The 13,445-nt window shown below is 50.6% G+C and overlaps 1 protein-coding gene across 2 annotated transcripts; it reads left to right on the forward strand.

Annotated features, from left to right (window-relative positions):
• The first annotated feature begins 551 nt into the window (after nucleotides 1–551).
• sp1 (sp1 transcription factor) lies at nucleotides 552–11,679 on the forward strand. Of its 2 annotated transcripts, none has more exons than XM_064304812.1 (6): nucleotides 552–755; nucleotides 1,476–1,555; nucleotides 2,376–3,570; nucleotides 8,887–9,037; nucleotides 9,311–9,507; nucleotides 9,606–11,679. In XM_064304812.1, exons 1-6 carry the CDS (start codon nucleotides 749–751, stop codon nucleotides 9,902–9,904), a joined length of 1,929 nt encoding a protein of 642 aa, XP_064160882.1. In that variant the 5' UTR covers nucleotides 552–748; the 3' UTR covers nucleotides 9,905–11,679. The 2 variants fall into 2 exon arrangements, with proteins under 2 accessions (XP_064160882.1, XP_064160883.1); XM_064304813.1 differs by having other exon boundaries at nucleotides 555–755; nucleotides 9,314–9,507.
• Nucleotides 11,680–13,445: the final 1,766 nt, after the last annotated feature.

Here is a 13,445-nt window from a genome sequence, read left to right on the forward strand (position 1 = left end):
CAGCAGGACTGATGAAGCGTTTCAGGAACATATTCTGTCAAGTGGAGACCTGTCTGAACATGAAGTGGTGTTGTCATCGGAGTTAAAGGTTTCAGCCAGTCATTTTATTGTTTAAATACGGCATAAAATTGTTAACTATAACTCTCATTCTGCATCTTGAACATACTTCGTTGTAAAGAACGATAAATTTTGCCAAAGCTATTTAGCTTTCTAATTCATAAATTTCCTCTTAACAATTGCACTTTGACCAAGCAAACTTTCCCATCGGCAGGGAAACACGTCGTCACTGTTGCACTGTTAAACAATATTTAATCCGAGACAGATCCATCAATGGCGCCTTTTCCGCCAAAAAAATACGTTCTCCCTCCGGCCGACGTCATCAGTCAAACCCAGTGGCACAACCTACTAGCTAGCTGACCCCACCCTACTAAACAGCTCAATGCACATTTCCATTGGCTATCTCCAGCGCCTCGAAAGCAATATACATTGCCCACTGGGTCTTACGCTGCGTCGCTCAAGCTAAACATTCCATACCCCGTCCTGCATAAACGCGGCGGACAACTCAACTCCTGTAAGCCCGTCCCCCGAAAGCCTCTGATTGGCTACTGGCGAGACGGTTGCGCCTCGATTGGCAGCAGGGTTTGCCTTTGCGTCTTCTCAGTTGTGGCACCTCTCAAGTTCGGTTGCGTCGTTTCTAAGTTGATGTCAGCCCAAAAGAAGGCTGAGAAACTCCTCCCGTCTCAAAATTATGAGTGGTAAGTCAACTCTTTTCAAGTAGTTCAGTACTTTGGGAAAAGTAGCTATATAAACTTAACAGAAAAAATAAAATGAAATTCGACCGGTCATAGATGATACGGATACATTACCAGCGACGCTTGTATTTAGCTACAAAAACAAGAACGAATTTGTTTCTCATTTAAGCGCTGAATTGGTTTGCTATCCATGATAGCCAGCTAACTTTGCCAGCTTGCTGGGACGGTGTCGCGCTGGCTAGCAAAGTTCTCTGACCGTAACCGCTTACTTGCTACTGTCTGTGTAACAAGCCGAAGTTTTAAGATAACAGCGGAATTTAAAGGCGACATCACTTGTTAGCTGGATGGCCATTTAGTTACAATAATTCAATATGTAAGCCGTCGCCGTATAGAAGAGTTTACAAGTAACCAACTGCAACAGGGTGACTTTTGTATTAGCCTGCTAGGTTGCTACATTCGACGTGTTCGCTAGATTGCTATACACTCTCGCTAACTGGCTAGCAAATACAGTTTCTTTCGGTAGCTTGTTTTTAGTTAGCCAATACTAGCTGTTTTTTAGTATTCGGACTGGTTTCCTAACGCAGTACTCAACTTGTGTCAAGTTTCGCGTTGCGCTGGCTAATATGCGCGTATATACTTTGCTGTATTCGGTGAATGAAATAATGGTTAAAATGTAGCCAGTTAGCTGTAACTTGCCAACAACACTCGCTACATTTTTAACAGAACAACAGCAAGATGAAATGGCCGCGTTGGTGGAGGGCGGCGGAGGATTTCTTCAAAAGCGAAACTCTAATACCGGACAGGTAAGGTTTTTTGACAATGTTCAGTTAACATTAGCAATATATAAGCATGATTTTGTATATAGATATATATAGCCTGCATTGCAATCGGAATGTACGAGCGATCATTTAGATTGTTACGCAGATCGAGCGAAGCGGTCGGTTCTGTGGTCTGCGTAGATTGGGTTTGTTGTTGATTTTCGCTTTGAGCACATGTTGGGGTGGGGAAAGGGAGATACTACGGAGGTAAATGAGGCTACGCGGGGTGTTCCTGACATAAGCCCCGCACTTTAAGAGCGGTCCGCACGGCCCACTTTGGCTGTCCTTTGAGGGGGTGGCTACCAGCGACTGCGAGAGTTTATAGGGTAAAAAACAGAGGTGGGAGGGAGAGGGGTGGGGTGGGGGAGGGGAAGCGTGGCCAGCCTTTGGCGTAGAAAGGATCACTGCTGAATCCCACCCATTTGGTAGTTTGGCGCTCTCTCCCTCCGGAGTTCAAAAGCAATGCGGGAGATTGCGAGGGCGTTTTATGACGCCGCACCCGTGTTTTTCGACCGCGCCGTCGGGTGTATCCTGTAAACGTGTCACCAGCCTGCCGCTGGGACTTTTAACCGCTGCTTTTTTCGTGTTTGAGGGAATATGGAAGAGGGAATGTTTAATGCGTCTCGTTCCCAAATCTGGATCTTATGCCGATTAGCACGCGGCATCTTAAGTTAAAAAGGAGGAAGCTGTAGATGTCACGAGCCGACGTCAAACCGCCTGGGATGGCTAAAATAAAAGCAGAAAGAGGTTTTGAGGAGAGGAGAGGGGGGGAGGAAGGTGTGAAAGTGTCGCTCGCCGTCCCCAGGACTCCCAGCAGCCCTCGCCCCTGGCCCTGCTGGCGGCGACGTGCAGCCGCATCGACACGCCCGGGGAGAGCGACGGCGTGTCCGACGCGCAGCCGGACCTCGGCCAGGCCCAGCTCACGCAGACCGCCAACGGCTGGCAGCTCGTGCCCGTCAGCGTGCAGTCGCCCGCGGGCTCGGAGGCCGGCAAGGGCCGGGCGGGGGCGCAGCAGGCCGCCCAGGGCCAGCAGCAGTACGTGGTGGCCCCCAGCGCCGGGCTCCAGGGCCCGCAGGTCCTCACCACGCTGTCCGGGGTCATGCCCAACATCCAGTACCAGGTCATCCCGCAGTTCCAGACCGTGGACGGCCAGCAGCTGCAGTTCGCCTCGGCCCAGCAGGACCCCTCTGGAGGGGGCCAGTTCCAGCTGGTCTCGTCCCCCGGGGGCGGGCAGCAGCTGATCGCCACCAACCGGGCGGGGGCGGGCGGGAACGTGCTGGCGGTGCCGAGCCTCCTCCAGCAGGCCATCCCGCTGCAGAACCTGGGCCTGGGGAACGGCATGCTGCAGAACCAGACCCAGTTCCTGGCCAACATGCCGGTGTCCCTCAACGGGAACATCGCCCTGCTGCCCGTCAGCGCGGCCGGCGGGGGCGGGGCGGACGCGGGAGGGGGCGGCTCCTCCTCCTCCTCCCAGCAGCTGCTGCAGGCGGTGTCCTCCGGCAGCGGGACGGGGTACTACAGCAGCTCCACCACCACCGCCCCCACGTCCTACGCAGGGTGCGTGGTCACCCAGAGCGGGGCGGGCTTCCAGAACTCGGGGGGCGGAGTCTCGATCCAGCCCGATAACCGGGACGGTCAGCAGCAGCAGCAGCAGCAGCAGATCCTGATCCAGCCCCAGCAGCTGCTCCAGGGGGGGCAGTCCTTCCAGGCGGTGCAGGCGGGGGGGCAGGTGTTCGCCACCCAGGCGCTCTCCCAGGACGCCCTGCAGATCCAGGCCATCCCCAGCGGCGGGCCCATCCTGGTGCGCACCGTGGGCCCCGGCGGGCAGGTCAGCTGGCAGACGCTGCAGCTGCAGGGCGCCGGGGGGGCGCAGATCGCCCTGGCCCCCCTCCAGGCCCAGATCCCCGGCCTGCAGACCGTCAACATCAACGCCCTCGCCAACTCCGGCCTGCAGATGCACCAGCTCCAGGGCCTGCCCATCACCATTGCCAACCCCGCAGGTCAGTGTGCTGCCACGGGACGGGACGGGGGGGGGGGTAACCGTGGGTTAGAGGAGGGCCCCCGGCCCCTGGTCCTGCAGAGACACGGGGTCTCCCTCTGGGACCAGGGCCGGGGACCCCAGCAGACCCTGTGTCTCTCCAGGACCAGGGCTGGGGACCTCAGAAGACCCTGCAGCTCTCCAGGACCAGGGCTGGGGAGCTGTGCATGCGAGCAATTTTGGAGGGGGGGAGGGGGGGGGGTAGGGGGTGTAAATGAGGTGGTAAATCATGGTCAGTACATTTAGGTTTCTTACTTTATACACCAGAGTTGAGTCCATTTCCGTTTGACTGCAGTAAGTGAATGAAACTAATTAAATGTGAGCGTAACGGCCAGCAGGCAGTCGGCAGGCCCTGCGGGGGAACTGATGGGAAGCCCCTGGATTGGATGCTGGATTGCGGGGTGCTGTCTGTCTGCATGGCGGGCTGTGGCTGGATACGCTTGCTGTGATCGCGTCCGCGCCCTTTCTCAGCATTTGTGCATTTCTCATATTGTACGCCGAGAGGGAGAACCGCGTGTGATTTCAAAGCGTTCTCTGAAAACTGCTTGCTATTAATTAGGCCGATTAATTGGACTCTTAATGTTGCAGTGAGTTATTGGTGGGGGAGACGTTTATTATGGCGGTGAACAGCGCTGCATGGCAGGCTGTGTGGTGCATTCATACAGGCCACTCCGCATTAGAGTGCATTTTCACATCCTCACAAAGATCACGGGCCATCGTCACGTTAATTTCTGTCTCAGTCTGAGGTGTGTTTTGGTTTAGCATTAGCCTAGCAGTGTAATAAACGGTTTAGGTTTAGCATTAGCCTAGCTGTGTAATAAACAATTTAGATTTAGCATTGGCCTAGCTGTGTAATAAGCAGTTTATATTTAGCATTAGCATAGGTTGTGTAATGATCAGTATATGTTTAGCATTAGCATAAACTGTGTAGTGATCAGTATAGATTTGGGATTAGCATAGGCTGTGTAATAAATGGTTTACATTTAGGGGTAGGGGTGACGGGTCAGTCCGTTAGCCGTGGGTATGTGGGGTAGCCGTGGGTGTGTGGGGTAGGCGTGGGTGTGTGGGGTAGGCGTGGGTGTGTTGGGTAGGGGTGACGGGTCAGTCCGTTAGCCGTGGGTGTGTTGGGTAGGGGTGACGGGTCAGTCCGTTAGCAGTGGGTATGTGGGGTAGGCATGGGTATGTGGGGTAGGGGTGACGGGTCAGTCCGTTAGCCGTAAGTGTGTTGGGTAGGGGTGACGGGTCAGTCCGTTAGCCGTGGGTATGTGGGGTAGGCGTGGGAGTGTGGGGTAGCGGTGGGTGTGTTGGGTGGGGTGACGGGTCAGTCTGTTAGCCGTGGGTATGTGGGGTAGGGGTGGGAGTGTGGGGTAGCGGTGGGTGTGTTGGGTAGGGGTGACGGGTCAGTCCGTTAGCCGTGGGTGTGTGGGGTAGGGGTGGGTGTGTGGGGTAGGCGTGGGTGTGTGGGGTAGGCGTGGGAGTGTGGGGTAGGGGTGACGGGTCAGTCCGTTAGCCGTGGGTGTGTGGGGCAGACCCATTGTCGCCTGGCTTGCTCGCTCTTCTCAGTATGGCCGGCTGCAGCTGTAGCTGTGGAGCAACAGGGTGGCCTTCCTGTTGCAAGCTTCAGTCTCCTGAGACTGTGTCTCATTTGGTCTGCTGATTGGGAACAAAATGTCCGCAGAATATCCGGGTTTGGTCCCGCTCAGGCATGCAAGTCGGAGGAGTTTAAAATGTTTTTCTCTCCTGGTTTATTTCATGAAGTAGAAGCTGAGGTCCCTGTGACTGGTGTTCATTTCAATTGTCACTAGCCGAGCTCAAAGTTTTTTAAATGCGGTGTCAAATGATCCACTTAATAGCTTGTGTGTGTGTGTGTGTGTGTGTGAGAGAGTGTGTGTGTGTGTGTTAGTGTGTGTGTGTGAGAGAGTGTGTGTGTGTGTGTTAGTGTGTGTGTGTGAGAGAGTGTCTGCCTGTGGTTGTGAGTGTAAGTGTGTGTGTGTGTGTGTGTGAGAGAGTGTGTGTCTGTGGTTGTTAGTGTAAGTGTGTGTGTGAGAGTGTGTGTCTGTGGTTGTGAGTGTAAGTGTGTGTGTGTGTGTGTCTGAGTGCGCTGTTGTTAAAATGGACACTTATCATGTAAATGATCTGCATGTTGAGCAGGATAGAACAGCTTCCTGTTTGGCTCTGCCTACAGCACTGGCTGGACTGGTTTGTCCAGGTAGAGGGTGTGTGTGTGTGTGTCTGCGCGCAAGTATGTGTGTGTGTCTGCATGTGTGTAAGTGCGCGTGCATGATTGCGTGAGTGAGTCGCTGTGTTGGAGACAGCAGTGCGTCACTTGGGCTTGCCAGTGGAGGGGCGTATGGGGGCACGCCCCCCCTGGGTGGGGCTTATCGGGGAGGGCAGGTCGGGGGGGGGTGGGGGGGGGCAGGCCCGGGGCGCTACGCACGCCGTCTGTGTTTATCTCCAGCCCGGCGGCCTGCCGTGGTTCTCCCGTCCTCCCGCGAAAAACAAACGGCGAAGCAGGCCACGGAGGGAGAGCAGGCGGGGGGCGGGGGTAATTAAACGCTCCGTGCCTCTGCGCCGTTGCTCCAATGGGCCAGTGACCCCCCGCCCCCATCCCCCCCGTCCCCCCTCCACTCTTCCTGTTTCCTGTCTCTGTCTGTGTGTGCAAATGACTGGCGAACTGGGTCACAGCAGAAGCTTTAAAAAAAGAGAAAGAAAAAACTAAACAACGGGAACAAAAACAGCTGTGTGTGTGCTGCTCTAACACACCTGAGGCAGGACAGCTGTGTATGTGCTGCTCTAACACACCTGAGCCAGGAACAGCTGTGTGTGCTGCTCTAACACACCTGAGCCAGGAACAGCTGTGTGTGTGCTCTTACACACCTGAGCCAGGAACAGCTGTGTGTGTGTGTGTAACACACCTGAGGCAGGAACAGCTGTGTGTGTGTGTGTGTAACACACCTGAGCCAGGAACAGCTATGTGTGTGTGTGTAACACACCTGAGGCAGGAACAGCTGTGTGTGTGCTCTTACAGCTGTTCCTGCCTCAGGTGTGTATGTGCTGTTGTAAAACACCTGAGCCTGGCCAGTGTCTGAGAGCTGGAGGACTGATCTGAGATCAGCTTTTTTCACTCACAATGGATACGGGCAGCGTGGTGACAGGGGGGGAGGCTCATCCTAGATCAGCTGCCTGTATCATGAAGCACGATTACTGAGTCAGCTGGATAACTGTACTGAATAAAACTCAGAACAGCTCTTTAGTCTCTCTAGTACTTTAGTCCATGTTCCAGATTTGGGAGTGTTCCGGGTTTTACTCAGCACAGTTAAATGCTGAATGCGGAATGCTCCGTACCTGTAGAGCTCCGAGAGTTTGGCACGTTTTGGGCTTCCCTACAGAAATAACCTCATTGACCACCGACTCTCAGCCCTTAAAAACATTCATTTCTGTACCTTCTGACCCCCCTTTCAACAGACAGAATTCACAAACAACACTTTCGCACAACAGAGCCCCAAACTGCGTTTTTCTCCTCCTCCTTCATTTTCCCCTGCACGATTACATCATCACAATGCTGCAAGCCCACAAACAATATGTCTTGGACGTTTACCTACACCAGCCAATCAAAATGTCACATACGCACGCGAAATGAACATTTCCCCCAAGAACATTTCTAGTGAGAACAGCTAGCGGGTTCGCGGCTCACTGGTAACATCGCGGCCTCTGAGCCACAGGATCGAATCCAGCCTGGACTTGGGCAAATTCTTAATTTCTTATGCCTCGCGCAGCTACTTTGTCGTTGGCTCACTGCTAATGTCGTTTCCTTGGAATCCTGTCGTCAGGATGGAATCCCGCCTCGGCCTCAGGCGAATCTTTAATTCCTTGTGCACACTCATTTGCTAACTAATAATCGTCTGTTGTTTTTAAACTGTTGCTTTTGCGGTTATGGGAATATGAGAATCTTCGATGCTTACGTTTGGCAAAAGTCACACGTGGGCAGCCATATGGATTTCATGACGGCACGTTTATTGATTTTCTTAAACAACTGCAACAGCTGATCACTGTGGCGTTTCTGCAAACTACTTCACTTTTCTACTGTAGAAAATGTTCATATCAGCAAACGCCATGTTACTACATTCATGTTATCTCGCCCTGTTCTGTGTCTACCGACATACAAACGTTGCTTTGGAATACGGCATGTTCAATTTGTGTTAGCTAAGGTAGGCAATATTGTTTATTGTAACTTGGCCTAATTTTGATAACGGTACTTTTAATGACAGGCCTAGATTTTGCAAGTGTTAATGGCTTATAGTGCTTTATATGCGTGAATAACTTGGCAATTTTGTACGTTGAAAACGTGTTTTTCTTCAGATTGAAGAAGTGCACTGTGCGTCTAAAATAATGGCGATCTGCACTCGTCAAAATTTCTATGAAAGGCTGAGTTTTTAAAAATAACTGAATTCTTTTATGTGGTTTTTACAACATTTTTCCGTAGTTGAGTGCATTTACAGCATATTAAGCCATTCAGGTCTTAATAAGTGGGGTTTTCCTTTAAGAATCTTGCAAATGAAGAAGTAGTCCGTGTTTACAGCTAATGTTCACACACACCTATGAAACTGTAAACGTCAGTGTGTGTACATGCTGTGGGTGTGACAGTGACCGCATGTACCAGTGTTAGTCAGCTGACCAGGACGGTCCTATAAGGGTAAGAGTCTAAGCGTGTGAATGTATTCAGTGTTATACGTTCAGATGCAAAGCTGTATCCGCTACCTCAGTGTCATCGTTGTAATTTTTGCCCTCCATTTGTGTCCGTCTTGAAAGAGTATGGGGTTTGACTGCCCCCTATGGGTGGTGGTCCCGCACTGCAGCCGCGCGCAGTTGGCGGACGGAGCTATAATAATAATAATAATAATAATAATAATAATATCCTTGCATTTATATAGCACCTCTCCGAGTGCTCAAAGTGCTTTACAGTCAGGGGGAACTCACCTCACCCACCACCAATGTGTAGCACCCACCTGGGTGATGCACGGTAGCCATTTTGCGCCAGAAAGCTCACCACATATTAGCGAAGGTGGAGAGGGAGAGAACATATTTTAGCCAGTTAAATCTGGGGATGATTTTGGTGGCAGTTTGCGAGAGCCAGATCTGGGCTTTAGCCAGGACACTGTAGCCATGAACGGCGGGGTAGGGGGGCGCGGACGCTGGTCGTTTTGGAAGCGTGTTCCCAGGCGCTAGGCTGTTCGTGCAGGACACGTTTCCTGATTGGCTGTTCTGTCTGGTTGTCCAGGAGACCAGGGGCTGCAGGGCGGAGTGGGCGGGGACACCATGGATGACGGCACAGCCATGGATGAGTGCGGAGACACCAGCCCCCAGACCCCCAGCCGCCGCACACGCAGAGAGGCCTGCACCTGCCCCTACTGCAAGGAGGGAGAGGGCCGGTGAGTGTGTGTGTGAGTGTGAGTGTGTGTGTGTGTGTATATGTGTGAGTGTGTGTGTGTGTGTATATGTGTGAGTGTGTGTGTCTGTGTGTGTGTGTGTGTGTATATATATGTGTGTGTGTGTGTATGTGTGTGTGAGTGTGTGTGTGTGTGCAGGCGTGCGAGCACAGGTTTGGTTGTGCGCACGTGTTAGGTTGTGCGTGTGCACGCATGTCTCTGAGTCTGTGTCTCATAATGCCGTTCGGTTAATGATGTCACTTCCTCTCACCCCAGCAGCAGCGACCCCGGTAAGAAGAAGCAGCACATCTGCCACATCGCCGGCTGCGGCAAGGTGTACGGCAAGACGTCCCACCTGCGGGCGCACCTGCGCTGGCACACGGGCGAGCGGCCCTTCGTCTGCTCCTGGTCCTTCTGCGGCAAGCGCTTCACCCGCTCCGACGAGCTGCAGAGGCACAAGCGCACCCACACCGGTGAGGGGCGGGGCTAGGGTTGGCTCTGTGTCGGGTTGGGGCTTGGGTTGCGCACTGCTGTGTGGGGGTGAAGCTGATTGGCTTTCCTCTGTCCTCAGGAGAGAAGAAGTTCTGCTGCACGGAGTGTCCCAAGCGCTTCATGAGGAGCGATCACCTGTCCAAGCACATAAAGACCCACCTGAACAAGAAGGGGGCGGGCGGGGCCGCCGACAGCAGTGGCTCCGCCCCCGTCGCCGCGGACACCGGCGCAGCGGGGGGCGTTCCCTCGGACCAGCACGCTCTCATCACCATGGAAACACTATCCCCGGAGGGCATCGCGCGGCTGGCCAACAGCGGCATCAACGTGATGCAGGTGGCAGACCTCCACTCCATTAACATGAACAGCAACGGCTACTGAGGAGCAAGGCATGATGGGACTTGTAGGCGCTGGGTTATGGGGCTACGAGTCCGAGCGTGGAAGTGGGCCAGAGATTAGACCATACAGGGTCAGAGGTGACCCTGACTTTACCTGAGGCCAATGAAATAAGTGTAGGGAGGGGGGAGAAATGGGTTTTTGATTCTAATTTGATGTCTAAATTGGGGGAGAGGGGGGCGTTGATCTACTTGTAGCTGGAGGTGCATGAATTCAACCTCCCCTGTAGCAAACACTACACCTGCTAGCCTTCACGGCTACACCTCAGCCTCCATATCAGACCCCGTCCCCTCTCAGGCCTTGGCCAGACAGTAGTCCAGCCCATGGTAACACTCCACTACAGTGCTGAGAAGACCAGTCCAATCCCACCTGAGACCAGTCCACTGTCACATGAGACCGGTCCACTCTCACCTGAGACACAGCGAGCAGGTAGCAGCAGTGGATGCTTCAAACAGGCCTCAGGGGAAAACCAGCTCTAGTCATGTTGGGGAGGGGGAGGGGAAAGACACTTAAATCTTTTGGAGAGTTTTTTTTTGCCTTTTATATAATTAATATTATAGGTACACATTTAAGCCATCACGCTTTGATAAAATTATCATGGCGAAACTTTTTTTTTTTTTTGATAGTTTGATTTTTGTAAATATATATTTTCTAATTATAAAATACTACAAAAATGAACATAGAAAGGATCAAATAATGGTCGCCAGAGATTGCCTTTCTTCTGCGCGTGCGCCTCAGTACATGAACAATCTTAAACCTTGCTATTATTTTTTTTTATACAAATACAGATTTTTTTGTGAGACCAAGTTTGTAAACTGGACTCAAAAAGTGTTTGGTCTAGAACTATGTTTGTACAGTACAGTCCAGTTCACTTGGGTCCAGTATGTCTGTTTTTGGGCCGGTGAAGCTATTTTACTGCCTCTTCAACTTACTTTTGGGTTCAGCATCAATCAAATTCTCAAAAATACATCATTAAAAAGCAGTTAATATTGTATCATAAAGTATTTTAAAGGTTTTCTGTTGAAATATATCAATGTTTTGTATGGAATGCTGACTGTAACCAAAGGTCTGTATCCAGTGGAAACGGTCGACTGGGACCCAACGTTTCGTTAGCTCGTTTCGCTAAACCACTCAGAATTCTCTGGCAACTGAGGAGCCGGAATGGACTGTATAGAACAGCTTGAGCCATCATGGCGGCCCATCGCTGGTTAATCCCACATTTTGGAGCACTACTTTCTACCACTTTGGGTTTTCGTGTTTCTCTAAAGAAGTGGGTGGGTTTTTCCAGGCTAGTTTAAATGTGTATGTACGGATTCTGGAACTCAAAAGATCTGTTGGTATGCAAACTTTTAACGTAACATTTAAAATGTACCTTTTTATACACTTTTTATTCCGATTCAGCTGTTTCAACAGAAGGATGTGTATATTATAATAAGGGCTATCAAATTGGAAGGGGCGGGGGGTGTTTGGGGTGGGGGGGGGGGTGAAGGTCTAAAAAACGCTGTACATTACAACTATCATTTGAAGTACCTAATTGGAGAATAACATTCTAGGTTCTTTGGGCTTAAAGTGGATAATTTGAATATTAAAACCAGGGACAGTACCTGGTTTGTGTATGAACCCTTTTCAGAGTTGAACCTGTGTGTTATTAAAGGCCACAGTCTTTATTAATCTTTTCATTTTATATGGAGGGGTTGGGCTTGTATTTGTGAATACTACTACAGATGCCAACAGCTGGATTAAAAGCCTACATAAAGGGATCAGCAGTGTCTGTGTGTGTGTGTGAGATCTGCAGTAGTGTGTGTGCATGTGGGATCTGCAGTAGTTTGTGCATTTGGTATCTGCAGTAGCCTGTGTGCGTGTGTGGGATCTGCCGTAGCCTGTATGTGTGTGTGGGATCTGCAGTAGCCTGTGTGCGTGTGTGGGATCTGCCGTAGCCTGTATGTGTGTGTGGGATCTGCCGTAGCCTGTATGTGTGTGTGGGATCTGCAGTAGCCTGTGTGCGTGTGTGGGATCTGCCGTAGCCTGTATGTGTGTGTGGGATCTGCAGTAGCCTGTGTGCGTGTGTGGGATCTGCCGTAGCCTGTGTGTGTGTGTGGGATCTACAGTAGCCTGTGTGTGTGTGTCGGGGGGCTGGGTGTGCGTGATCTGAAGCGATGCCGTTGCAGCCCTACACTTCCTGCCTGCATGTCCCCAGCTTCCTGTGGAACCACCTGCTGAATCGCTGCCCCAGTTAACACCTCCAGGAGGAAGCGACGGGGAGAGCCGCCCCTGGTAACTCTCTGAGGGGAGGGGTTCTGCTGCGGGGGTTCCTTTGGCACCCCCAAACTTACAGCCCGCTGGCCATTTCTTCCATTTGGGAGTTGTTCTGTGGGATTGTTTTGCTCCAGTTAACTTTATGGGGCATTGCACCAAATGAAGCAGTTTGGTTTGCTTGTTGGGGATTTGCTGTGCTTAACACCATCCTCAGTAATTGGCACTTGTGTCCAAAATGTATTATTTTAACAGTTTTTCAGTATACGTATGTTAATTACTATTATTTTTTAATTCATTATGTTTATGAGAATTGAGAATTAAGCAGACCATTTAAAGCATATTAAGGTCGTGTTCAAACGTAATGTAATGGCTAGGCCTTGTTGAGTATGCATACTGAAACTGGTATTTGTTACACAGTAAGAGTGTGTGGAAGACACAGTAAATAGGTGTAGATGCATAATCTCACCTTTCTACCTTTCCAGAAGGTAACAGGAAAGCTTCTGGAAAGGCAGAAAGGTGAGATTATTCATCTACACCCAGGGTGCCAACTTCTGCTCTTAATCATTTCATTGGCTCCAACTTGAGCTGATATTTATATAAACACCAGCTACAGCAGCAGACTGCACGTGTATCCTAAAGATTTTGCTCTGCTCCATTAGATGAATGAACCAGCGTAGTTCATAGAATTGTCAGAAAACTACAACTACAGCTCTCTAGGACCTGAGTTACGCACACCGGATCTACACAAGGAAGAAAGGATGTGGTCGGATTGGCAGCACACCCATTTCTCTGGGTCTGTGGGGTAACTGACCTATAACAGTGTCCACTGTGACGTTTCATACTATTTCAATTCATACAGAGTTTTTGTAGATGAAGGATATTTAATCTATTTGGCAGCCTGTCTGCTGGTATAGGGGCATTCTGGGGTTTGTAGTCCAAAGGAAGAAAATCCATGTGTAGCAACGCCGAAGTAGTTTCTACAATATCGATATGCAGAAGGATCATGTTAGAATGGTTTTGTTATTGCGAATAAATACTGTAAAATGAATCTGTTCTTATGCACAGCCTGGAAACAACACGTCTTGTAGAAGTTACTTCACAGGTCCAAATGCCTATATCTGTCATTGTAAACTGTATAATTGTGTAAAACATTGAAATTGCTTTGAAATGCAATATAACTGATCTATCATAAAAGTGAAAGTGAACTGTTTAACAAGCTATACAATAAGTTAATTGGCATAAATCGCCATTAAAATGTCTAGATTTCAAG

Source organism: Anguilla rostrata, chromosome 13 (genome assembly GCF_018555375.3).
Source record: "Anguilla rostrata isolate EN2019 chromosome 13, ASM1855537v3, whole genome shotgun sequence".
Taxonomy (NCBI): Eukaryota; Metazoa; Chordata; class Actinopteri; order Anguilliformes; family Anguillidae; genus Anguilla; species Anguilla rostrata.

Bases quoted from the DNA above. Each gene is read 5' to 3' on its own strand.
- sp1 (XM_064304812.1), top strand. The intron at 1,556-2,375 runs GTAAGGTTTTTT...CGCCGTCCCCAG, and splicing joins GAAACTCTAATACCGGACAG to GACTCCCAGCAGCCCTCGCC. The intron at 9,038-9,310 runs GTGAGTGTGTGT...CTCTCACCCCAG, and splicing joins TGCAAGGAGGGAGAGGGCCG to CAGCAGCGACCCCGGTAAGA.